Source organism: Vombatus ursinus, unplaced genomic scaffold (genome assembly GCF_900497805.2).
Source record: "Vombatus ursinus unplaced genomic scaffold, bare-nosed wombat genome assembly UNPS02014768.1, whole genome shotgun sequence".
NCBI lineage: Eukaryota > Metazoa > Chordata > Mammalia > Diprotodontia > Vombatidae > Vombatus > Vombatus ursinus.
In genome coordinates this window covers 21,717,900-21,745,063 of record NW_020954546.1, presented here as the reverse complement: position 1 = coordinate 21,745,063, position 27,164 = coordinate 21,717,900, and the positions used below count along the sequence as shown (strand labels likewise).

Here is a 27,164-nt window from a genome sequence, read left to right as displayed (position 1 = left end):
GAGAGAGAGAGAGAGAGAGAGAGAGAGAGAGAGAGAGAGAGAGAGAGCGAAAGAGAGAGAGAGAAACAGAAACAAACAGAGATGACTCAGTGTTTTTTCCTGAAAGGGAAAAGGCCTGCCCTCTTATCTCAGCATCTCTCCCCTGTTGAAGCCACAGGGCTCCCCACCCTCCACAGGTGGCTAACGCCCTCGCTCATCGTGGGAACTTTGCTGTCTAGGACGGAGGGACTGATGCCTGGAGCAGGGTGTCTTTGTCTGGGGTGAGGCTGGGAGGCGGGGAGGGCAGGAGCCTTGGAGCCAGCTGAGTGAGGGGGCTCAGTGTACCTCACTTTTCCCTTGGCTGATATGTCTGCTGTCTGATGCCTGGGTACCCAGCGGCAATGAAGTTCTTAGAAAGTTGAATAAGCAGTCAGGGGATGAGCATCGGAGATGCACGATGCACTTGGGTTTTTCTCCTCTACTTTGCAAGAATCTGGTGACCAGATGGAGACAGTGGCCCAGACCTAGGCCAAGAGTACAACAGAGTAGTAGTCAGAAGACCTCAGCTGTAGTCCCAACCCTGATACAGCCTCACCACCATATGACCTAGGCTAGTCCCACCTCCCACTCACGGCCTCAATTTCCTCATCTGTTGAATGCATAGAACACCTCCTGTGCTCGCTTAGGTGTATATGGGTGGGGTGCTCCCCTAGGGTGTGGCAGAATAACCCACCTACACTCTGCACAACTCTGCCTTCATCTGAAAGTGCCTGCCCCAGACGAAGGCTAATAACCATGCACATCAATCATGATGCTTATTAACAAAAATGGTGCTGTTATAAATTAAGACTCATCAACCAATCAATCAACAAGCATTAATTAAGCCCTTGCTATATGTCAGGCATTGCACTAAGTGAGGGCTGGGGGATACAAAGAGAAAGTGCAAACAGCCCCTACCCCAAGGGGCTTACATTCTAATGATGAGAGATAACATGCAGAAATATAGGTAAGTGCAAGAGAACATACAAAAACACGTGCAAAGTAACTTGAGGAGGAATATTCTAGAAAGTGGGGGAGGAGGACTGGGGGAGGCTTCCTGAAGAGGGCAGTGCTGGGGCTGAGACCTGAATGAAGGAATTATAAGAGATGGAGGTCAAGTGGAAGAGTATGAGGAAGGCATGAGGGACAGCCAAGGCAAAGGCCGAACATGAGAGAGGGATTAATTGCTATTTAGAACTCCCAGTGCCTGGCACATAGTAGGTGCTTATCAAACTCAAGTTGATTTATTGCTATTTAGAACTCCACAGTGCTGGGCACTTAGTAGGGGCTCAATAAATGCTTGAGATTAAGGATTTCCTCAAGGATTTTCAGTAGGCCTATCATTTCATTTAAACAGGACTGACCTTATGGGGACTCTCATCTGGGGGTATTCTGTCAAGGGGGGTGCTTGTCTAAGAGGGGGATTAGACAGAATGGTGTTGTCCGTTGGGGAGACCAAATAAGCTTGGGAAGTTTGCCCACTTTTTCATTTTGGGAGGGAGACTGAGGCTTCTTGCTGGCAGTGTGAAAGACTGGCATATGCTAAGGGTAAAAATAGAGGCATCTGGCTCTGCTCCGTGCTTCTAAGGAGGTGTGGGGAGGCAGCCAGGGTGGGAGAGAAGGGGCTGGGTTAGTATGGTGAAGTTGCATGGGGATAATAGATATACTTCATGCTAGTCTGTGCCAGTCAATCTGGTTTAGGGCAGGTAAGGGGAACAGGAAGGGTGTCTTCACTTGAAGGCCGGCCAACTGGCCTTTCGATTCAAGAGACATGTGATTTGATCTTAGCTGCTTCTCTCGTGCAATCTCCAAACTCCCCATCTTTCAGGAAAGCTTCCCTTACCAACCAAACACACAAAGATCCCTCCCTTGTCTAGGCTTCTCTGGTATTTGACAGTCTGCACTACTTCACGGAATACTTGAAAAGCTCACAAGATTCCCAGCTGGAACGAGCTTAGGAAGTTACTTAGTTCAGCTCCCTCCTTTTGAACGTAAGAAAACAGGCCCGACGGTGGGGTGGGGAATGACTTCCCTAAGGACAATTAGCTCTTCCCAATTCCTTTATGGTTTTGATGAGTGGAAGCCCCCTAATATGTCCTCTGGTTGGCCTAGTAATGGTTGGGGGCTGGTGTTCAGACCTGGGATTCGAACCCAGGTCTTCTGACTCCAAAGTGAGCTGTCAGTTCACTAACTCATGCCGTCTTATGTAATGGTTTTCTTTGTTGGTGTCCTCCCTCCCTAATCATAGTGTGATCTTCTGGCAGAGATAGAGCTCTTTTTGTCCTCTACCTGGGAGCTGTTCAATAAATATGTGATTTGTTGATGGAGATGAGACCTCCCAACTCTCCATGGGGGTTGGAACTGGGTTGAGGGCCCAGGTCATTGCTGTTGTGGGGGTGGTCGTAATGGTAGTGGTGGTGTGTGTTTGTGTGGAGCAGCGGGGAATGAATAAGGTGAGAGGAGGAGATACATACCTGGTTGGTGGGTGCTAAGGGAGAAAAGTCACTTCTTACAAGGAATATTCCCTCTTCCCCTTCCCCTCCTTTCCTTCCTTAAGCTCTCTGGGAGGTAGTGTTACACAGTAGAAAGTGCTAGAGTCAATACACCTGGGTTGGAATCCTGGCTTTGCCACCTATGTGTCTTTGGCCAAGTTGCTGCGATTCCCTGAACCTCTATTTCCTCATCTATAAATTGGAGGGGATGTACTAGATAACTCTGGCGGTATCGGACATCCCTAAATCTCTGGGACTTGTACCAGATGGTTACTTCTAGCTCTGAATCTATGAGCCTGGTAAGCTGAGAGCACATCCCATCCTTCAACTTTGGAAACTGTCCCCGAATCCACCCCTTCTTACACCTCTGACCACAGACCCAGACCCTTACTGCCAATTGTTTTTTTGTTTTGGCAGGATCGACAAGAACATGCTGGCCAGCCTGAAGGTCAAGTAAGTAACTGCTTCCCCTTTGATAAAGCTTGCAGGTCAAATTTAAAGCTCCCTCTATGGAGGGTACCAGTGTGGGCCCCTCTCCTGTCACTTTCCCCTCAATAAACAAACAAGGAATTGAAGAATGGATTTTACCAATCCTCTGGGCTTGGAGAAGACTGGACCTAGGGTCTCCTTGCTTAGGATTTCCCTCCTTGGGGAAAGGAGTGACTGGAGAGTGAGCTATGGGGACAATTATGCTGGAGGCAGCTCAAACCAGCTCCTGAGAGCTTTGTTAATTTTCAGTGTAAATGTTTATATCTCAGATGTTGGCAAATGCTACAAATCAGGGCTTAATTGTTGTGCTGTTGCTTGTTTAGACTTAAGAAAGTGATGGAGAAAATGTTAATAATGCAGATTAAATTTAAAAGCCTATTGTATGTACATTTATTTTTCTGGAGAGCCAGTTGTTAAACATTTACCAGCAGACTGCTAGATGGAAGTTTTGAATAGCTCATGTATATAAGAAAATCCTTCCAATTATTAGCCTTTATCAAAATTGGTTCCTTTCCTTTTAACTCTCCAACTAGAGGTTTTTAGGTTAAGTTGACTTCTGCAGAGATTAAGCATTCTACCTCAAAACCCTGAGCCCTGTGTTAGGCACTGGGGGGGGGAGGGGGGGAATGAATGTCAAGAGTACAGGGATTTTAATTGCTGATGGAAGGAGGGCAAAGGTTGCCAGCTCTACTTCCTGCAACTGCATCTTTTCAGTCTTAGCCTGAGATGATTTGCATGACAACCAGGGGCATTTTGTGGGTTGAAAGGAATCTCCTTATCTCAAATCTGCCTTGCTCCTTTGCAGTTTGCTAAGTAGAGACTCCCAAATGTGTCTCCTGCTTGACTTAGTAAATGTAAACACACTGGTGGGGGTTAATGTACTATAGTTTTGAATGGATGTGGATCTACTAAACACTGGAGGAGTTTCCTAAGGGACCATGTATGGGGGGAGGGGGGGAGATGGTACAAAAAGTAGAGAAGGCAAGGGGTTAGAGCCACACTATCACTGGGGAAATGAACCACCTAAGTGATAAGTGACTTTGGATGACTTAGGAAAAGACTTATCATCAGTTACAAGGCAGTATCCTACTAACTAAGTATGAGAGAAGCAAAAGGGTGATGCGGAAAAAGTAGTGGAAGCTTTGAACCTTGTTTTGAAGCTGGATTCCTTTCCATTTGTGCTTCTCACGGGATCAGAACTATCTTGATTCCAGTGATCAGCTGAAATGATTAAGCTAAGTCTGTGATTCCCCCCCCCCCACCTCCAAGTGACTGTCACTGAGGGGGCAACAATTCGGCAGGGGTTAGGACCTGCTGGAGCGTCTGGCACTGAAGTTGGGCTTCAGCTGGGCTGAACCCCAGGGACACTTATCCAGTCTGGCTATGCCTGACTTGGGAATAGCTTCTCAGGTAACTCACTTAAGGTACAAAGCTTTGTTCTGCCAGACTGACCATTTTCATTTCATTAGTGTTAATAGGACAGTCATTTCCTCCTACTTGTGTTACCTCTTTCATCCAGCATTCTAGTCCTAGGTCCCTAACTCCTTAGCTTTATAGAATAACAGAATTTCACAGTTAGGAGGAACCTCAGTGGACACCTGGTCCCATCCCAAAGCTGGACCAGAATCCCATACCCAGTAAGTGAGCATCAGGTCTTTGTTGGACCACCTCAAGTGAGAGAGAACTCTCCACTTCCCGAGGCAGCCCCTTCAATGTTGGACAGCTCCCAATATTAGGACCTCAGTATTAAATCTGCCTCTTCACAATTTCCATTGTTCCTGGTTCAGCCCTTAGGACCGAGAGGAAGTCTAATGCATTTTCCACCAGAAAGCCTTTCAGATACTTGAAGACAGGGATATCATATCCCTTGTAAGTCTTCTTTTTTGGGGGAATTCAGAAGCTTTTGAGGAATTTAGAGACAGTTGGCATTCCAGGAATTGTTTATGATGCCCAATGGGTTTCCCATTAGTCAGACCACCTAGGATGAGGGTTCTTAATCAGGAGTCCATGGATCCCTAAAGGGTCAATGTATAGATTTCAGGAAGTCTATGAACTTGAATGAGAAAAAAAAATTAAAGGCAACCAGAGTCTTATCCAAGTCTTCCCACTTTCTAGCTAGTGTGACCTTGAGCAGGGACTGACCACCTCCCAAACTTGGTTTCCTTCTTTGTATTATGAAGGATTGTGCTATCAAAGAAAGCACATGGGATTTGCAGTTACAGGATCTGGGCTAGAATCCCAGCTCTGTTATCTATTACCTGTGTGAGTAGGGATAAGCCACATGTCCCTTTGGGCCTCAGTTTCCTCCTCTATAAAATGAGGGGATTGGACTAGATGATCTCTGTGGTGCCTTCCAGGTCTAGATAGAGGTTCCTATGATCATCCTTTCATGGGAAAGTGACTGTAGTCAGACTGAGGAGAAAGGGAATTTGAGTCATTAACCAAGCATTTATTAAGCACCTACTGTGTTCCAGGTACTGTACTGAGTGATTTACAAATATTGTCTCATTTAATCCTCATAACAATCCTGTGAGGTAGATGCTGTAATGATCCTCATTTTATATTTGAGGAAACTGAGGCAAACAGGGGTTAAGTGGCTTCCTCAGGATCACACGGCTAGTAGGTATCTGAGATTAGGTTTGAGCTTCGGTTTTCCTGACTCCAGGCCCAGAACTCTATTCACTGTACCAACTAGTTGCCTTCCCAGCCCCCTCCCCAACCCTGAAATCTCTGGACTGTCAGACATCTGACCGGGAGGTATCCAAGTCGGGCCCGGATCTGTTTTGTGAAGGTGGGAGAAGAAAATAGTCCTGATTTGGAAAAAGAGTGTAGGCATGGGAGCCTTAGGGAAGGAGGAGAGATTAGGAACAGGAGCAGGAGCTGTCCTCTCTGGAAGTCCAGTCTTGATAGGGGGGCTGTGAGGTGCCCTCTTTGCCTCTTCCTCTCTGGTTATTGCCCTCCCCTTCCTCCTCCCCCATTTTCCTTATTTCATTTTACCAAGGGATAAGATGTCTGTTTACTTCATGTGTGGTGGATGGAGGTCTCAGAATCAGGAAATCTAGTTTGAACCATGCCTCTGCTACTAGCTGGTTGACCCTTGTGCAAATCATTTGTGATCTTTCAGGTTCAGTTTTCTCATGTCCAAAATGGGGAGGTGGAATGAGATTGGACTCAGTGATCTCTTAAGTTCCCTTTTGGCTTGAAATCTTTGATTCTTTGTGATAGGCTGGGTAGCTTTGCTTTTTTTGCTGAGAGATACTGAACTGGTAACCTGGGCACAAGGATGTGGAGGGCTGAGACCTCGATCAAGATGCATGCCCCACTGATGACTGGTCCACAGTGTAACATCTTCCAAGAAAGAGAAGTCTGGGATTTCTAGTTATTGTTCTTTCTAAGGAGAGCACAGAGAGGACTTGGCCAGGAGAGAACTGGACATAGGCCTAGGAGCTGGGGTGAATCTGTTCTGTTGAGCCTTAACAATGCGAGAGGGAGCAGCAGTGGACTGCCTTCCTAAGGACAGAATTACAGGTACTTGCTCTCTGTCTTGGTCTCTGGGGTCCCACTGTTGACTGTTCAGGCTCTTACATGAAAGTTCTGACAGTCTGTCTATGAGGGGGAAGGGAGAGAAAGAGAAATGAGCAGCTGGAGGCCCCCCTCTCTGGACTGACAGGCAGCGGACTACTGTTTGCCAAAAGCTATGGTCAGGCCTGGATCAGGTTTGAGAAGTTGGGAGGGAAATGGGTTGGGTCACCTGTGGGATCAGGTGAGTCCAGGCTGTAGAGTGTCCTATGACCCCCTTGGGTGTTCTGTCTCTCTCCACCCCCAGGTGATCTCTCTTTATCCAAGCCAGAGGCTTCATACCAGGACCTCATGAGTCTGGGCTATTGATTTGAAGGTAGAAGGTCAAGTCAGTCCTTAAACTCTGGAGGGAAACACACTCTGTGATGAAACCCCCTCTCTCTGGAATGAACCTCCAAGTTTGTGAATTCCCTAGGCAGGGATCATGTTAATGGGAGAGCTGGGGAACATGGCAGCTGTGGTAGAAATGGCTAGGGGACTAGGGGTTCAAAGTCTAGCTCTGCTACTTTATTATCTGCATGACCTTGGGTAAATCACTTAACCTTTATGAGTCTCAGTAGCCTCTCTAAAATGAAGGGACAGATTAGATGTCCTCTAAGGTCCCTTCCAACTCTGAATCCCTATGGATTTATGGTGCTACTGTGGTTTCAGTGGGAATAGGATCCGTTCCTTCCCTCCTTCTCCTTTCGCCTCTCTTTTCCCTCTTCTCTTTTCATCTCTCTCCTTTCTCCTCTCTTTCTCCTCCTTCCTTCCTTCTCTCTTCTTGCTCCTTCTTTCTTCTCTCTTCTCTCTCCTCTTTTTTATCTCTCCTCTTTCCTTTCTTCCCTCTCCTCTCTCCTTTCTCCTCTCTCCTCTCTCTTTTCTTCTCTCTTTTCTCTCCTTTCTTCTCTCTTTTCTTTTCTCTCCTTCCTCCGTCCTTCTCTCCTTTCTTCTTTTTCCTCCCTCCTCTTTCCTGTCTCTTATCTCTCCCAGAGGAAAGGAGATGCAAAGGGAGTGTCAGGCTTCATGGGGAATTTGAGCCTCTCAGCTGTCTGGGAAGGAGGGGTGGGAGAACCCAGGCGCTGAGAAAACACAGAGCCTCACATGACCTCAAGGGGCAGAAGGGAAGCAATGGGAACAGAAATCTGGCTTTTCTTTCTTCTTGACATCTCTCAGGGACTCAGGGACAGCTTGGAGCCTGGACCCTCTGATTCTGCAGCCACAGTTCTGGTTAGATTCTCTGGGAGCCCCTGCTTCTAAGATGTGCTTTTAGACAGGGCCAAGCCTGAACTGCAGAGACTGAGCAGGAAGTGACCAGGCCCTTTTTTGGATGATGTCTTTCCTAGGTGGTCCTCAGTGTGCAAGGGGACGTGTGTGTGCATTTATATGTATGTGCATACGTGTCTACATGCATGTGCAGGACTCATGTGTGACTGCTTACCCCTTGTTCAGGTGCACACATGTTTTGCACACACTCCTGGGTGTGTGGGGCTGGATTCTGCTTTCACTTGTTCCTATGGTAACCAGGAATATGTCTGTGAAGAGGCTTGTAGTCCCTGGGAGGGAGAGGCTGCTGAAGCAGCCCCAGCTCGAGCTTGGGATTGGGCTGTGGGCTGACTTCATTAGCCAGAGCTGAGCTGAGCTGAGCTGAGCTGAATCGAGCTGAGCTAGAGACTACGGACACACCTGGGTGGGGGGGCAGATCTCCCACCAAGCTCTCTCACAGCAAACTCCATCAGCTCTGTGCTGCTGGGTCCCAGCCCTCTCTCCAGCCTCCACCATGCCAAGGAAGCTCTGGTGAGTTTTTCTTCAGTTTTCCTGATAGAGAGACCAACCCTGAGAAGAGTGTCTCTTTTCTGACTTTTCCTTCCTCTAGTAGCGTGCATGGTTACAGGTGGACTACCACCAGAGGGTTGCTGAGGAGGTGCCATTGGGGATTGGTCCAGGGGTCAGGGCGGGCTTTGGTTGTGGTGGAGATTCGGAAGGGGATTTCAACTGATGAGTGGTTAGAGTGAGATACAGACAACCCCATGGGCCTGGTAGCTGACCTCTGCCTCCTTCTTTCTTCCTTTCCCATTCTTGTTTCATTCTTGCCTTCCTTGCTCTGAGGCCAGATTAGAAGGCTGTCCCTGAGCCAAGTGAAGGCTAATCCCACCTCTTTGATCTGGAGGAGATGTTCCCACATACATGTAGGGGAGGGGGATGGGAGAGGGAGGGACCTTTAACTTTCAACCTGACCCAGGGGTTTCCATTTGTCAGGGGCAAATGTGGAGATTTGGAAATAGAGGCTTCCCTATTTTTGATTACACATTTTTGGTCAATTGGTTCAGTATGCCTAGCTATACCCAGGCAGTACTGACTAACTCACATCAGGAAGAGCCCCAAATTTGGAGTCAGATTTCATGTCCTGGCTTTCTGTTGAATTACCTGTGTGACCTTGGGCAGGTCATTTTCTTCTGGGCCTGTTTCCTCCTCTATAAAATGAAAGATCATGGATTTAGAGCGAAAGGCATCTTTGAATTCTCTTCATCTAAGAGATGAGGAAACTGAGGGTCAGAGAGGCTACGTTACTTGCCCAGGGTCCCATAGTTACTAAGTGTTGGAGGCAGGTTTAGAATCCGGGTCTTCCTGCATCCAGTGTGCTATCCTCCACAGTGCTGCCTCTCAGTACATCTTGCGACCTCTCTAGATGGCCTCTGAGGTCCCTGTAGCCCTAGTCCTCTGATGCTATGACTAGATGATCCTTCAGGGCTCTTCTGCCCTCAAATTCAATGGTCTCTTCAGCGGCCCTCCATCCCATCCCCGACCTTGTCAACTCAGCCTTTCTCCCACCTGCCTGACCTTTCCTGTCTCCGCTGAGCGCTCCTGCTCTCTCCCCAGGTCACCCACTGGTACTGAGAGTAGATGTTTAGGTGGCTTTGTGCACTGACAACAGGGAGGTGGCTGGCCTCGGGTGCGATGCACGATGGGCCATCGTGGCTTGAGTCGGGCGAGAAGATTGGGATTGGGTCAGTGTTGGAAGGCTGTCCTCTGACTTGGGGGAGGAAGGTCTTTGGATCATAGGACCAGAGGTCACAGACTTAGTTCTGGGAGGGACTCTAGGAGCCACCTGGCTCAGCTTTCTCATTTTACAGAGTGGGAAACTGAGACCCAGAGAATCAAAGTGACATATTCCCGGTTATACCGGAGAAGAACCCAAGTCTTCTGAGTCTTTCCATTCTAAGTTCAGGAACCGTTTTTCTATTTCCATTATGCTTTGCTGCTGGAGCAAGCCCCTGAACTAAGCAGCAGGGGCCTGGCATGAATTAGAGCAGCTACCCCGGGTCCCACCTCTAACCACCACCCCTCTCCCACCGGCTGCCAGACCCATCAAGCTTCACTGCTTCCAGAGTGCCTGGCCCATGGCAAGTGTTCCAGACCTTCACTACCTTCCTCAAGTCCCTCAGACATCTTAGCACATAGGGGCCACGTCCTAGGAACAGCCTCATAAGGTCATCAGGGGATTTAACGACTGACCTGGTCTGGTTTGGTGGGGGACCTACTATGAAATTTGGGTGTAGTGGGGACGTTGGGATGGATGTTTAATGTGTCCTTTCCTGCACATCTCTGCCCCAATCCACTGGACCTCCCCAACTAGCCTGACCCACTCAATCCACGTGCCACTGGAGCCCTCGGGAAGGAGGGGGGTGCTTGGGTAACTAATGGCCTCATTCAGTCCCACTGTGATTAGTGGGTCCTGGGATCCTTAACTCTTCTGCATCTGTGGTGGGAGGCAGAGGGGCTGCCCAGCTTTGTTTGCATCCTCTCTCATCCCTGGCAGTTCTGAAGCTTCACTGGGTTCTTCAGGGGGTTGTTGGTTTTTTCTCTCTCCCACCCCCTACATCTCCTCTGGGGACCATATGTAGGACAGGGCTGGTGAGAGTGCGCTTCTATTTGCGTCCCCAGTGTGTGGCTATGGCACAGTGCCCACCTGCCAACCGACTCTCCAAGGGGTGGAGGGAGGAGGGGGGTGTTGGGAGAACATGGTGTGCTGCCCCCACCCCCTGAGTCGGGAAACAGATCTCCCCAGGAGCTGCTTCTCCCTGTGTCTGAGCTGGGGGCAGTGGGGGGTGGGTGGAGGTGGTACCTGTGAGTGACAGGTTGGAGTAAGAACGTTGTCCAACCCATTATTCTTTAGGGTCTCCAGAGGTTTGGGGATTCAGAGGGGCGAGACCTATGGCTTGTTGGAAGAGGAAGACTAGCATTTGATCTTTAACATCTGGGCCACTCTTGGCTTGGGAACCAGCTGGTGGTCTAAGAGCAGCCCAGGCAGAGAAGGCAGAGAAGAATGGAGACTGAGGAGTGGGTGGAGCTGGCCCACTCCCACCCCACCCCCCAGTCAAGGGGCTGCTTCTGGTTGATGAATTTGCTGGAGCTTCAGGGAGAGAGAGATGAGGATGGCCCTGGGAGCAGAGGGATCTCTCCGCTCAGAATGATACTCTTTGCCAAATCCCCTTGATAGGCAGGGAGACTTAAAAATGTCCGGGATTGGAGACTCCCTTTCACTTATTCCTGTGTCTTCCACACCTCAGTTCCTGAAAGTCCAAGGCAGATAGTTCAGTAGAGTAGAAAAGGCCACGGCTTTGGAATTAGGAGACCTGGATTCAAATCTTCCCTCAGATGGTTACTGCCTATACGCAATACTACTTTGGGCAATCGATTAATTGATAAGCACTTATTCAGTACCTATTGTATGCCAAGAAAGGCGACATTATCTAGCGGATAGTCTACCTTGATGGCAGGAAGACCTGGGTTTGAATCCTGCTTCTGATGCATACTGCTATGTGACACTGGGCAAGTCATTTTTAGCTTCTCTACTATAAAATGAGGGGCAGTGGGGAGTGCCTGGCCTAGAGTCAGGAAGACTCATTTCCTGAGTTTAAATCCAGTGTCCAACGCTTATTAGTTGTGTGATCCTGGGTAAGTCATTTCACTTCACCCTGTTTGCTTCAGTTTCCTCATCTGTCAAATGAGCCAGAGAAGGAAATGACAAACCACTCCAGTATCTCTGCCAAGAAAACCCCAAATGGGGTCACAGAGAGTCAGACACGACTGAAATGACTGAACAACAACAATAACAACAAACTGTAAAATAAGAAAATTGGACTGAGTGAACCCCGAGGTCCCTTCCATTTATAAATCTATGGCCCTATGAGCTCCTAGTATGTATTATAAGCTGTGTGACTCTGAGCAGCCCTCCATGTTAACCTCTTAGCCACCTCCTGCCTTGGTACGGAAAGTTTCCTTACTTGTACATTCCTTATTCCTAAAAAACCACAGGTCCAGTCCATCCCTATCCCAATTATATAGTAGATAGTGGGGCACAAAGAAATAACTGATCAGTCCTGGACCTTCAGGAGGTTCCTGTCACTTCCCCTCTCCGGGACTCAGTTTCTCCGTCTATAAAATAAAGGAGCTGGATTTGATGGCCTGTGAGACCTCTTGCAGCTCTAGAACCGGGATCCAGTACCCAGTCTAACACCCTCAGATTGCAGTTTCAGCTTAGATACCCTCCAGGCCAGTCGTACCCCTTTCTTGGTCCAGTGAAACCTCTGGACCCCTTTTCTCAGAATCAAATTTTAAATGCATAAACTAAAATACATAGGATTACAAAGGAAGCCAAGCATATTCAAATACAGTTATTGAAATAGGGAAAAAAAAAAAAGGGAAAATGTTCGCAGACCCCAGGTTAAGAACCCCCACTGGAATATAGTCTAACATTCTCATTTTAGGGACCAGGAACCTGAGGCCCAGAGAGAGTTGGTGATTTGTCCAAAGTCACACATCCAGATAGTGATAGAGCCAGGAGTGGTATCCAGGGGTTTGGCGACCCGGCCTGACAAGCTTGCCCCGGGTGGGAAGTGAGGACAGAAGCAGGTTTGCATTGAAGTTCTCAGAAAACAGCTGCTTATTCCCCCCATCTGGGTATTTTGCTCTTTGGCTCCTCTATCCTTGCCCTCAGGCTGAGCTGAGCCAGCAGCTGAGCACAGGTAACCACAGACCCCAGGCCCCACCCAGTGCCTTTGCACCCATCCCTCCCTCCCACTGGGCCCGGGCCTGTGGAGTTGCCAGCTCATTTTGAGAGGGCGGGGCCCACGGAAATCCGTGCTGGGCAGCCTGCAGCAGCCACATAACGGATTTTGAGAGCTCTGTCCCAAGAGGCTGGGGGAACACCTCTGCCTTGCGCAGCCCGCTGGAGATTCTACCTCCAAGCTGGTGGAAGAAAAGCCTTGTGGGAGCCTGGGAGGGTTGACTGGAAATGGCCTTTGGTTAGTTACTGGGCCTTGGAAACAGGGCTCACCTCCTCCCAGCCTGGTCTGTTCCCTCCCTCGCCTCTCCCCTCTTTCTCCCCCTCCCCGCTTTCTGTTTGCCAGGTGCTTGTGGTGCAAGGTGTTATTTACCTTTCACACCCCGAATAGAAGGTTAGATTAGCGCCTTTGGGACCTCAGAGGTCACCTCCTCAGACCTCTTCAGGTGTTTGTTCAAACAGAGGAGAAAACCCCAGCCTAAGCGGTTACCCTACATGGCCAAGGTTGCAGGAGTGTTACCAGGGGTGTAAATGACAGAGTCAGGATTCAAATCCATATTCTGCTACCCACTAATTAGGCTGTCAGAGCTGGGAGGGGCCTTAGAACCCAGTGTGTCAGAGGGGGAAGGAACCTTAGAACGGAGAATGTGAATATCGGGGCAGGTAGGCACCTCAGAGCATAGATTGTCAGAGCTGGGAAGGGCCTTAGAACATAGAACAAAGAATGTTAGAGCTGTGAAGGAACTTAGAACGGAGAATGTTGGGTTTGGAAAGGATATTAGAGCATACAATGTCAGAGGTGGGAGGGGCCTTAAAGAAGCAGTTCTCAGTGTGGTCCTCAACACCCCTGGTTGGGGAGGGGGCTGAGACCATGAGGTCAAATCTATTTTCATCATAATACTAATACTTCTAATTTCTAATACAATAAAATTTTTTTTCAAATTGATTATTTATTTTTCAAATAAAAAAAATTGAGTTTTAAATTCTTGCCTTTCCCCCCTCCCACTCTGCTCCATCCATTGAGAAGGCAAGCAATATGATATCAGTTATACATGTGCTGTTGTTTTTGTTTGGTGGTTTTCAGTTGTGTCCCACTCTTTGTGACCCCATTTGGGGTTTTCTTGGCAAAGATACTGGAGTGGTTTGCCATTTCCTTCTCTAACTCATTTTACAGATGAGGAAACTGAGGCAAACAGGGTGAAATGATTTGTCACACAGCTAGTAGATGTCTGAGGCTGGATTTGAATTCATGAAGATGAGTATTCCTGAATCTAGGTCCAGCACTCTATTCACTGCACCATCTAGCTGCCCTAATTATTATATATGTGAGATCATACAAAACCCATTTCAATAATAGCCTGTTGCAAAAAAAGATAAGAAAAATAAAGAGAAAAAATTGTGCTTCAATCAGCACTCTCTCTGGAGATGGATAACACTTTTTATCACAAGTCCTTCGGAATTGTCCTGGGTCATTGTATTGATCAGAGTAGCGAAGTCTTTCACAGTTGATCATTGTTACAATATTACTGTTACCGTACACAATGTTTTCCTGATTCTGCTCACTTTACTTTGCATCAGTTCATGTAACTCTTCCCAGGTTTTTTTTTGTAATTATCTCTTTCATCATTTCTTATAGCACAATATTATTCCATAACAATCGTACACTGCAACTTGTTCAGGTGTTCTCCAGTTGATGGGCATCCAAATTGGCAATTTGCCAATACAAAAAAGAGCTCCTTTAGATGTTTTTGTATATATGGGTCCTTTATCTTTTTCTTTGATCTCTTTGGAGTATAGATGCACTAGTGGTATTGCTGGGTTCTAGGGTATGCCCTTTGGGCAAAGTTTCAAATTGTTCTCCAGAATGGTTGAGCCATTTCACAACAACAAATGCACCCTCAGTGCATTAGTGTCCCTATTTCCCTACACCCACTCCAATATTTGTCATTTTTCCTTTTCTGTCATCTTAGCCAATCTGATAGGTTTGAAGTGGAAACGTAAGAGTTGTTTTAATTTGCATTTCTCTAATAAATAGTGATTTAGAGCATTTTAAAATATGGTTATAGGTAGCTTTGATTTCTTCTGAAAACTCACTGTTCATATTCTTTGACCATTTGTCAATTGGGGAACAGCTCTTATTTTTATAAATTTGACTCAGTTCCCTATACATCTGAGAAAAGAGGCCTTCATCAGAGAAACTTGCTGTAAATTTTTTTATATTACTTCAGTACCTTTTAGCAAAATCTAGCTTCCCTGATTATCTTGTAATTAGGTCTATTTTTGCTTTTGCTTTGTCTGAGATAATGATTGCTCTTCTTGCCTTTTTTACATCAGCTAAAGCATAGATTCTGTTCCAGCCCCTTAAATATAGTAATATTGAAAAATATGACCTGAATAAACAAAGGCTCTTGGTTGGGAGAAAACAGTAAATTTTAAGAGTGTGAAGGGATCCTGAGATAAAAAAAAATTCTGAGAAATCCTGCCTTTGAGCATAGACTGTCAAGTCTGAAAGGAACTTTAGAACATAGAACATAGAATACTCGGGCCAGAAGGATTTCCCAGCATAGACACCTCCAATAGAAGAGGCCTTAGATCTTAACTATGAAAGGGTCATACTTACTGTCATTAAGTCCAATTATTTTCTTTCTTTTTTTTTTTTTTGGTGAGACAATTGGGGTTAAGTGACTTGCCCAGATGTCACACAGCTAGTGAGTGTTATGTGTCTGAGGCCAGATTTGAACTCAGGTCCTCCTGACTCCAGGACCGGTAATCTATCCACTGTGCCACCTAGCTGCTGCCACGTCCAATTTTTTAATGTAAATTTTTTTCAGGTATGGAATAGTCCTTATTTTCACCTCCCAACACACAGAGAAAATGTAGAAAACACACCCCAGACTCCCAGTAGCTCATAAACCATCGGTACAATTCTCCTTTCTCTCTCCAGGGACTCCCAGCTCCCCCCCAAGGCCCTATGCAGTACCCCAGATTCTCGCTGCCGTTCTGCTTTGGACTGTCCTTGGAACGGAAGGAATTTGCCATTGCTAGTGAGGCCCCTCTCCCTGCATTCATTCCAGTGAGATCCACTTTCACTTCAGGGCTGTGTGCAAACCTCCAGACTTCTGCCAATCTCCTCATTTTATAGGTGAAGAAACTGAGGCCTGGGGAGGTGTGCCCAGAATCACACAGTGATGAAATGCCCTGAGTCACATTGGAACCTAGTTCTTCCAGGCCCCAAGTCCATGACTCTAACCATGTACATACCACATTGCCTTTTGAGTCCAATACCTTCATTTTACAAAGGAGAAAACTAAGGGTCATTAAGGGATAATGACTTTCACTTGACCGGTAAATGACAGAGCAGAGCATTGGAATTTATTGTCATTCAGTCGTTTTGGTCGTATCTGATTCTTTGTGACCCTATTTGGGGTTTTCTTGCCAGAGATCCTGGAATGGTTTGCCATTTCCTTCTCCAGCTTGTTTTACAAATGAGGAAACTGAGCCAATAGGGGTTAAGTGACTTGCCCAGGGTCACACAGCTAGCAAGTGTCTGAGACCAGATTTGAACTCAGGTCTTCCTAACTCCAGGCCTGACACTCTATCTACTGAACCACCTAGTTGCCCCCAGGGACTGGAATTTAGGGCAGTGTTTTTTCCTCTACCACAAAGTTCTTCATCCATTTAACAATGCCCTGTGTTCCTGCTTCCCAACTGAGTGTACATACACACAGACACATGGGCACTAATACAGAGCTGTACATATGTACGGATGCTGACACACAAGGACAGATGTGTGTGTATATTATGATGGTGGCATGCATACTCACAGATGACCATGCAGGGACACACATATGTACATACATGTTGGTTATGTAAACGCTGTGTGTCCTCAGACAGGTTACTGCGAAGCCAGCTCTTTTCTCAGAGCATGGGGGAGGGGAAGCCTGGTACTCCACCAAGGCCCAGGGTCCCCTTGTTCCCATAGTAACAACAATGCAGGCGCTAGAAACGGAAGGATGAATGCCTGCAGGTGTGCAAGCTGGGGTGAGGTGGGGAGAGATCCGAGGGGGGAGGGCAGGTAAGGAATGGAAGTTAAAAGGGGGATTATCAGCTCATCAGACTGGCAAATGGACCCATTTTGGAGATATTGAATCCTTGTGGGCTCTGAGCTCCCTCCCCTGAGCACTGACCTTTCTTACCCAGGCACTTTTCAGGCTTATACTTGGAGTCTTTTCTTTTGATACATGTGGCCCCCATAACAGGTGTATATGTGTGTGTGTGTGTGTGTGTGTGTGTTTGTGTAATGGGGAAGCATGGTCATGGGCAGGAAAGGGACTTTTTGGACTCTGCTATGGTTCACACTACCGGAGAGATTGCTGCCCTGGCCACTCGAACCCCCTAACCCACAGAATGGGCAGTCATGTCTTGAACTGAGAGAGCCTTCCAATCTCTGACTCTTTTCTTCATGGGCCATGGACTGTTAGAGACAGAACGGAATCTTGGGGATTGATTGTCCAGTCTAAACTTCTCATCGTATAGAACAGGAAACTGAGGCTCAGAGAGGTTAGTTAGTGGCTGAGATGGTCTTAGAATCCAGGTGTTCTGCCTCCCAAATTGCTCTTTCCATCACTTCACACTGTTTCTAGCTGTCTTTAGGGTACAGTGAATAGGGGTGGCTGTTTGGGTCTAGTACCTTGAACCCCTTTCTCCTCATCCCAGCCTAACCCATCTGTTTTTGAGTAGTAATTCAGAAAGTCAGCAGGTGGCAGAGAATGCGGCTTCCCATATGGTGCTAAAAATACTCAAGGGTTCACTGCCTTACAGTGACCTAGGCAAAGCCTTTTCCTCCTTCCATGTTCCTGCCCTTCAGGTGGCAGCCTTTGGTGTTCCAGCTCATCAAGAGAGAACCCATTTTTTTTTTCATGGAGAGTAGTTGGAGTTCAAAAGTCCCCTTCTGCCATGATACGGTGGAAAGAAAACTAGTTCTGAAGTCAGAGTGCCTGGGGTCAAATTCTCCTTCAGCATTGAACTAACCTGTATGAATCTGGGGAAGACAGAACCTCCCTTCCTCAGTTTCCATAACTGTAAAATGAAGGAGTTGGACAAAATTGCCTCTGAGTTCTCTTCTAGCCCTATGTCTGACCCCAAAGCCTGCCCATGTGTGTGCTTCCCCATCACACACACACACACACACACACACACACACACACACACACACTTGCCATGAGGGCTGCAGATAGATCAGAAGAAGAAAGAACTCCAGGCATAAACTGGAAAAGTAACAGGATGGTGAAGGCTGATGCCGGGGGCAGGAAGTTCAGAGCTCAGAGAGAATTTCTCCCCAGAGGCTAGTCACCAGTCTGCTAGGCTGCCCTCAGAACCTCACCATTCCTCCTTCTGATCCTTACCTGCCCCCACCCCACCCCACCCCACCCCCAGGCCACCTTCTCACCTTATCCTAATCTGAACACCTATTAGTGCTCATCCTGTCATTTAGAGTTTTCTCCTGTTATTACCATGGCTTTAAGGCTTTGGGAATTTATTTCCCTTTTACATCTTTGAAGGTTGAAATGTCTTTCAGCCTGTTTTCATCTGGATAAGCATATAGGCTTCACGTGATCTTCCTGCCCCATTCTGAGAAACTCGTGGCCTACACTTTGAACAGTTTGACCTTATCTTGCCCTGGAGAGAAGCCAACCCCTAGCGTCTCCTTTCTCATTCCTGAGACTGCCTTCCATTCTAGCAACAAAGAAAGGGGCAAGGTGCTGGACCCAAAGATACTCTCAGACACCCAACAGGACAAAAGGTGCATGTCAGAGTTGTATTAGGTCAGGGCCACTAGGTGGAGCTGGGGATGTGTACTCCACTTGAGTCTCCATATCCCTGGCTGACTTTGGTTTTTCTTAGGCTAATGGGAATGGGGGGAATGGAGTAGTGTGAGGGAAAGAGGGTGAAGGGAAGAAGGCTCAGTCTTTCAGTTCCCTTCTCCTCAGTCATCTCCCAAGGGTGTCTATAATAGTTTGGTTACATTCATTCCCATCATCACTCAAACATACCCCCTGCGGAAGCAAAGTGGAAATGGTCTGCTTTAGACCACGCTGATTCAATTCACTTCCTGGGAAGATTGGAGCTCCAAGGGAGAATTAGATCCAGGGGACCCTTGCAATATAGTGGCTTTAACACTTTTACCTTTCACCAGAATAGCTAGCAGATAGACAGATGAATATATAATAGATAGATGGATAGATAGGTAGATGGATAAATAGATATAGTTATGTTGACATATGGATGGATAGATGGATGGATGGACAGATAGATAAATAGATGGATTTTTGTTGTTATTGTTGTTCAATCATTTCAGTTGTGTCCAACTCTCCATGACCCCATTGTTTTCTTGGCAAAGATACTAGAGTGGTTTGCCATTTTCTTCTCCAGCTCATTTGATAGATGAGGAAACTGAGGCAAACAGGGTTAAGTGACTTGCTCAGGTTCACACAGCTAGTAAGTGGCTGGATTTGAACTCAGAAAGATGAGTGTTCCTGATTCCAGGCCCAGCACTCTATCCACTGTGCCACCTAGCTGCCCTAAATAAATAGATAGATAGATATATGGATGGATAGATATATGTATAGATGGACAAATAGGTGGATAGATGGATAGATACATAAATGGATGGATAGACAGGTAGGTAAAAAGTATTTAAATGCTTACTGTGTACCAGGCAATCCTTTCTAAACCTTTCTTGATCTTAAAATCTCAGACTTGAGGCAGATTATGTTATGGCGGTAGCTCACATTTAAATATCGATTTAAGGTTTGCAAAGTACAAAAGGAGGCAGCATGGGGGTGGGAGGAGAGCGTGCAGGTTGCAGATTATTGGATTTGAAGTAAGAAGACCTAGGATCAAATCCTGGGTCTGATGCTTATTGCTTATGTGACCTTGGGCAAGTCATTTAACTTCTCCAAGCCTGTTTCCTTATCTGTAAAATGAGGGGTTTAGATGAGATGGCATCTAAGGTCCCTTCTAGGTCTGAATCTGATCCCATGATTTTAAACCCGTGATTTTGTCATTTAACCTCTTTAGGCCTCAGTTTCCTCATCTGAAGAATAAGGAACTTGAATTAGATGACCTCTGAATCCATCATCCTGTATTTTTCTCATAATCGCTCTGGGAAGTAGCATAAGTATTACTACCCCCATTTTAGAGATGAGGAAATAGAGATTCAGGGAAATGGCGTGACTTGCCCATGGTTCCACAGTGAGTCAGTGTAGGAGATGGGATTCAAACTTCAGTCTCTTTTGACTTCAAATCCAGTGCCTTTGGAGTCAGATGACTCTTCAATCCCAGCTCTGTGACTTTTCTACTGTATGACCCTGGACAAGTCACTTTAGATCTCTTGGCTTCCTTTCCCACAAATGTAAGATGAAGGGATTTTGAGATCACAGAATCTCTGAGCTGGAAGAAACCTCAGAGGATACATGTATCCAAATGGGAATCCCTCTCTGCCACCCCTTGACAATCATTCAGTCTTTTAGCTGTAGATCATGAAGGCTTCTGACTTCCCTTGTTTCCCGAGCCTATTTTTTTTTTATTTTTTTTATTTTTAGGCGATTGGGGTTGAGTGACTTGCCCAGGGTCACACAGCTAGTAAGTGTCAGGTGTCTGGTCTGAGGCTGAATTTGAACTCAGGTTCTCCTGACTCTAGGGCTGGTGCTCTATCCACTGTGCCACCTAGTTGCCCCTGACATTGCTATACATTTGACAAAGCACTTTAATGTCCTGTTTTATAGATGAGGAGGCTGTGGCAAAGAAAAATGAAATGACTTATCTAGGGTCACAGCTAGTTGAGAGCCAGAGCTTGGAATCAAACCTAGGTGTCATGACAGACTGTAAATACCTTGAAGACAGAGACTGTGCATCCTTAGTGCCTGGTACATAGTAGGTGCTTAGTAGATACTTGATTAGTTACCCAATTGACTCTGTTGTGGTTACTTACCACTACCACACTTCCTTCTCATCTTTGTTTGCCACATACTATATACTGCAAGGGTGGATTTTCCAGGGTGAATTTATGAGGAAGAAAGAGAACCTAAAATTTTGAAATAAATATATCAGGATGTTATCTTTAGGAATGTGTGTAAAAATAAGACAGGTGGCACAACATTCAGTTTAATGGGATGACCCAAGAGTCAGGAAGACCTGAGTTCAAGTCTTTGCTTTGATGGGGACTAGCTCTGTGACCATGGGCATGTCACTGAATTTATTAGTGCCCTAGGCAACTCTCTAAATCTCTAAGGTAGAGATGATTTGCTGAGGTAGAGGGAAGGAGTTTCCATGCTGGTAGGTTCCCATACTAACGACATAGTCAAGAGGAAGGAAGGAAGACAAGAAGAACACCATGGTCTTTCAAATTCCAAAGCTATCAAAGCTAGCTGGGTGCAGTTCCCTGTCTTAGGTAGAACTATGATCTCTAGGCCAAGAGGCCCCAAACTCAACCATCTGAAGCAGGCAGCCCCCACCTGCCCCCCCAAAAGTATGATGTTTTCTGTCTTCAGAACTATCCTCACCTTTGCCTATTTGGGATTGAACTCATTGGTTTACCCTACAATCCCAGGATCATTCTTGGCCAATCAGGAAGCTTCTGGATTCCAGAAGGGCCCCTCAATGGGGGAAAGGTGTGGGACTATGAGTATTCCACCCCTGTTATTTCAAGATCACTTCCTAGAGCCTCAGAGTGGGGAAGAGGCTAGAGAGGACATTCACTTACATCGGACATTTCTCCTGACCCCCTTAAAATTAGAATAAAACTAGAATAAAATTAGAATAAAATTAGAATAAATAGAAGTACCCAAAGAGGGGCCCTTGTGTTTCATGGAGTGTTTGTAGGAACCAAGGAAGAGCAAAGGCTTCCCAGGGAATAAACACACATGTAGCCCTAGCTGCGGACATAGACACAGAAACATAATATCATACATGTAGAATCCCATACTGATAGAGATCCGTACTGAGATACATCCCATAGAGATAACATACTGCATCACACGCAGAGGACCTAGGCTTGTATTACACTGCCAAAGACACAGCAACACGGAGCCCAGGACCTGTCATCAGGAAGACCTGAGTTCAAATCTTGCCTTAGACATTTAACCTCTCTGTGCCACATTTTCCTAATCTCTAAAATGGAAATAATAATAAATAGCATTCCCGGGGCTATTGTGAAGATCAGGTGAACTAACATCTGTAAAGCACTTTGTAAACCTTAAAGCACTTTATAAATGCTCACTGTTATTATTATCTCCCCCAAATAGAATCATAGCATCATACACAGAATCATGGACACATGATGGGGACACAAACAGAATCTCAAAAAATTTTTCTTTTTCTATTATGAATTTGATAAACAAGAACATTCCCATTTATAGAATATAGATAAAAGAGGATTGTATATGAAGGTGACAGTTTCTATTATATGCAGCTGTTTTTTTCCTTCAGGTCTACATTACATTTAACAGGGTAGTCCCAATACTGTCCTGCTGATCTACTTCCCCTTCTGAATTTCCTTCTGCTCCCTTATGTAAACACAATCTTGTAAGTAGTGGCTGACTTCACTGGGACTCAGTGTGACACCAGTATGACTGTTGGACCTAGAAGGAACCATGAAATTTCTCACTTATTCCTTAGGTCCCTGAGATGCAAGGGAACTTTCCCTCTCCATACTAAAACAGGAAGTGTGTGTGTGTGTGTGAGAGTGTGTGTGTGTGAGAAAGAGAGAGAGAGAGAGAGGGAGAGGGAGAGGGAGGGAGAGACAGACAGAGAGACAGAGACAGAGAGAGACAAGAGCTGGACAGAGACAGACAAACATGGTGAGGGAGACATAGAGCTCTAATTGCGTCCACATAGAAGACATTTGCTATTGTCAGCCCTCCCTCCCCTCTCTTCTTTTTCCTCTTCTCTCCCTTCCTCTTCTCCCGCCCTCCTTTGATCTCAATCAATAAATTAATGGACTGATGAGTTCATTACTGGCTGCCCACCCTGTATCTGAGGCCGTGGGTAATGCCAGAGCATGGCTGGCTGGCTGTCCCTAGCTTTGAGGCTGTGCTCTATAGAAGGGCATGTGTAAGTTAGTTGCTCCAAATTCAGGACCTGTCTTTCTAAAGAAACTGTGTTATAAGAGGTGGTGAGATTCCCTGGGCAGCCTACAGAAGCCTGTTTAATGCTGACTTCAGTGTTTTCGGGATCTCTGATTTCATTCCACCAACAACACAGTTCTTGATGTTTTGATGATTTAATAGATGATTTTTGAGAGTCACTAAAGCTGAAAAAATCCATACCTTTGCAGCCAACCTGGTGATGATCCTCTCCAAACTTAGTCTACTCCCAAACCTTTCTATCTTGGTAGACCTTGCCTTGCCAGAGTCTGTGTTCTCCTGCCAGAGATTTTTTTTTCAGAGATTTGTAAGAACCCTCAATGTATCACGATGAAGCAGCAGGGAAAACTTTAGATTAGTCCTAATTAACTCTGAATATTGACAAAAATACTGCATAGTTGCAATGAAAAACTGGTAGAAAATAACACTACTGTAGTATTGCTAATTAAACAGAATAGCTTAACAAGATATTGGGCAAGAAATAGTTCATTTGGAGACAGCTAGGTGATGCAATGGATGGAGCACTGGACCTTGGACTTATAAGGACCTGAGTTCAAATCCAGCCACTTACTAGTTGTTTGATCCTGGGCAAGTCACTTAACCCTGATTACCCCCCCCCCCCACAAAAGAAAGAAATAAAAAAGAAATAGTTCATTTGGAATGACACTGCTTTAGGAAAAGCAAATTTAATTGGAGAAGGAAGCTATAGATTTTGCAGAGATTTTGAAGATGACTTCAATATCTTATTAAGAATTTTAGAGATTGTTGGCATTGCCCATTGTTACAGCTAATTTTGCTATAACATGTGTGGCTTTCCTTTTCCTTGATTCAGATGCATCAAGAAGGAGAAAAAGTCATATGTGTGTGGAGGGTGGGATTTGGGGGTGCAGGTGGAATAGACAAGAGTGTATGATATGTACACGATTCCCTTTGACGGAGAAGAAAGGCTGTGATGGGGAAGACTTTCGACTTGACAGTTGCCAACACAAGCCACCAGGTGGCACCATCAGCTTAGGATAGCTTGGTTATTTTCAGGGGCAAAAGTGGAAAAGAGGGGATGAGGTGGCCTGAGGGAAGGTATGGGAAGGAAGAGGTTTGTAGCCGGACATTCATTGAGTATTTGTATATGGCACTATCTCTGCACTCCAGCAGCTCACCGTCTTGTTGAGGACACAAGGCTAACAGCATTAGCAAACTGTACAAGACTTGGGGTAAAGTGCTATTCTTGATATGCTTCTCCATGTCCCTTTCTGCTACTGCAGATATGTCTGTCTTTTTCTTCATTCTGTATTTTGTACATCTCCATCTCTCTCTGTTGTCGGTATTTCTCTTTTCTTTCTCTGTTTCTGCCTCCCTCTGCTTGTTTCCTGGTATCACTTGGTTTCTTTTGTTCCTTTTACCAACCCTGCCCCCGTCTCTTTCACAGACCAATTTCTCATCTTTCTCTCCCTCTCTCCCTCCCCCCCTTCTCCCTCTCTTTCTTCCTCTCTCCCCCCTCTCTCTCCTCCCCTGTCCCCCATCCCTGCAGCTCATTCCTGTCTTGGAGATTAATTACTTGCTTTCCTTACACATTCTGTGTAGGGGTGAGGGTAGGAGAGATACTTTTCTCTATATAATGGCAGTACCTGCTCTTCTTGAAGGTAAGGGGACAGTTACTCATGCTAGAAGGGCAGATTTTGGGGAACCCTCCTCATCTGAGATCCTCTGAAATATACCTCTCTCTTCTTCCTTCCTCTCCACTAACAGCAGCTAAAGGAAGCTGTCTTAAGTCACTGATGGTTGTGAGAATGGGAGTCCAAACAGAGAAAGAGAGCCCTGCTCTCCAGAGCCTAGGCAGAACATGTTGCCTGCCTCTCTGTCTTTCCAGTTCCCTCTGAGGAGGGGTTTCCAGGAGATAAGAGGAGCCCAGTTCAAATCCTGCCTCTGGCACTTACTACCCATGTGACCTTGAGTGTCCTCTGTAAAATGAGGGGGGAGGGGTAGGCTGGGTGGTCTCAGAGCTCTCTTCTAGATCTAGCTCTCTGATCCTGTGACTTGTTGGAAGGGGTTTGGGGAAAAGGTGGGGCCTAGTACAGGGGTGGGGAACCTGTAGCCTTAAGGTCACATGTGGCCTTCTAGGTCCTTGGGTGACTGAGTCCAAGTTTTACACAACAACTTTAATTAAGGAGATTTGTTCTGTGAAGTTTAGATTCAGTCAAAGGGGCCACACTTGAGTACCTAGAGGGCCACATGTGGCCATCTAGTAGAAGGGCTCCATATTAGGGGGCTGTTGCACTACTTGCTACCAAAGCTGAGGGTGTGCGTATGGTAGTTATTGTAATAAGGAATCTGTCCAAACCCAGAAAATGTGTCCCTCCTCCAAATGTAAGGGCCCTGGGCCAGAGCCTCATTTGCACTTTGTCTACTTATGGCTCTGGATGGAGGGGGAGGGGAGGCTCTATGGGGCCCTCTAGGATTTCTGCTTCTCATTCTGGCTTTGGCAAGTAGCCTAGATTGTCCCAGAGAGCAAGGGTGGGGTCTGGACCAAAGCTCGGGAGCCAAGAATACCTGATTCCTGAGCTATGTCTAGACGTTTATTGAATGAGGTCAAGGTTGTGGCTTTGATCCCTAGTGTGGACAAGTTAGAGAAAAGCTGTGTCCTAATTAGCAGTCTTGTGAATGTACACGTGAGGGAGCCACAGGAGGGAGCCAGAGACAGAGAGACACAGGCAGACAGACAGAGACAGAGAGAGATAGAGATAGAAATAGAGAGACAGAAGGAGGGAGAGAATATGAATGTCTCAATGGAGCCCAACTTTACTCCAGGAGATCCAACTCAAAGGTTCAGCCCATAGATTTGGGGAGATAGTAGGAGAATGTGGTCAGCACTCAAATATTTAACTACAACTACCACTCAATTAAGTTAATCCGTAAGCATTTTTAATTGCCTAATAATTACTCACATTTATATAGTTCTTTAGGGTTTGCAAAATATTACATATAGATATTATATATACATTATGTATGTGTGTATATATAGTAAACATGCATTATATATGTGTACACACATGCAGACACATATAGTATACAGTGCATGTAAATTCTGTGTGTATATAGCATGTATGAAGGTATATACACAAATATATACATAGGTGCACATACATAAAACACACATATATAGCATATATACACTAAGCACACAAACCTCTGTGTCATATACATGCATGTAATATGCAGTATATGTCACATATGCAAGTATGTGCACATGTACACACACACATACATGTATGTGTGTACATATAAAAAGTTAAAAGTTAAAGCCTTGCCCAGGGCCTCAGAGCTGCTGAGGGGTTTGAGCCCACATCTTCATGGCTCCAAGGCCAGGATCTATTTACTTAGCCTACCTAGCTGCATACTATATGCTAGTCACTGTGCTGTGCTGGAGATACAAACACAAAAGTGAAGCTGTCCCTGCCCTCAGGGAGTTTACATTCAAATGGAAATCACCCTCTGTCTGGGACAATAAAATTCCTATAATTTCTGCAGAAGGGGATGCCTTGCCATGGGGAGAACATGGGGTTAGGAATTAAGAGCCCTGGAGACTGGTACTGGTTTAGCTGCTGTATGACCTTAGAGAAGCCACGTGACTAGACCTCCTTCTGTCCCAATAGGTCTGATATCACTTTCTTTCCTCCTGGGTTGCTCCTGGTGAAATGGAAGGGCAGAAGGACAGGATTCAAGAGCAGAAGGAAAAGAGATGTTTGCAGGACCCTGTCTCTGAGAGGGAGTAAATCCACAAAATGTTGGCACACCTGGGGGCACTTGGTATATTTTGCTGTGAGTTCTCTCATGGCAGACACTGTCTTTTGTCTCCTTTTCTATCCTCAGAGCTTAACACTGTGCCTGGCATATTGGTTGTTGTCCTTCATCCTCGAAGAGGACCAAAATGACATCACTATGCTGGAGTCAAGTTACGATGTGTCAAACTGTGACTGCTCAGACCAATATGAGCTCAGAATGCTCTACCACAGGTCGGGCACAAATAGTCCATGTGAACATTTGGGGTGGATTCTCTGAATCTGCGCATCTTGAGTTTCTTTTGAGCTAGCTTAATTCTGCTTTTCTCGTAGAGCACAGCCCCTTCTCTGATGAGGCCAGGCCATACTGGGTGGTCCTATGCCAGTGTCTTCCATGTCATGAAATCAATTCCAAAGTTCTTTTTTTTCTTTTGTTTTTCTTTTCTTTTCTTTTTTCTTTCTTTCTTTCTTTCTTTCTTTCTTTCTTTCTTTCTTTCTTTCTTTCTTTCTTTCTTCCTTTCTTCCTTCCTTCTTTCCTTCCTTCCTTCCTTCCTTCCTTCCTTCCTTCCTTCCCTCCTTCCTTCCTTCCTTCCTTCCTTCCTTCCTTCCTTCCTTCCTT

At 45.9% G+C, this 27,164-nt stretch overlaps 1 protein-coding gene across 4 annotated transcripts in view; it reads left to right on the top strand.

Moving 5' to 3' along the window:
* Positions 1–27,164, top strand: part of RAP1GAP2 (RAP1 GTPase activating protein 2) — a 229,613-nt gene that overhangs the window by 5,576 nt on the left and 196,873 nt on the right. For all 4 annotated transcript variants that reach the window (XR_003569048.1, XM_027861779.1, XM_027861781.1 and 1 more), the window contains exon 2: positions 2,928–2,963. Coding sequence is in view for 3 of the 4 variants with exons in the window: in XM_027861779.1 (XP_027717580.1) it covers positions 2,928–2,963 (36 nt within the window). In the remaining variant the exon portion in view is untranslated. The remainder of the gene's footprint in view (positions 1–2,927; positions 2,964–27,164) is intronic.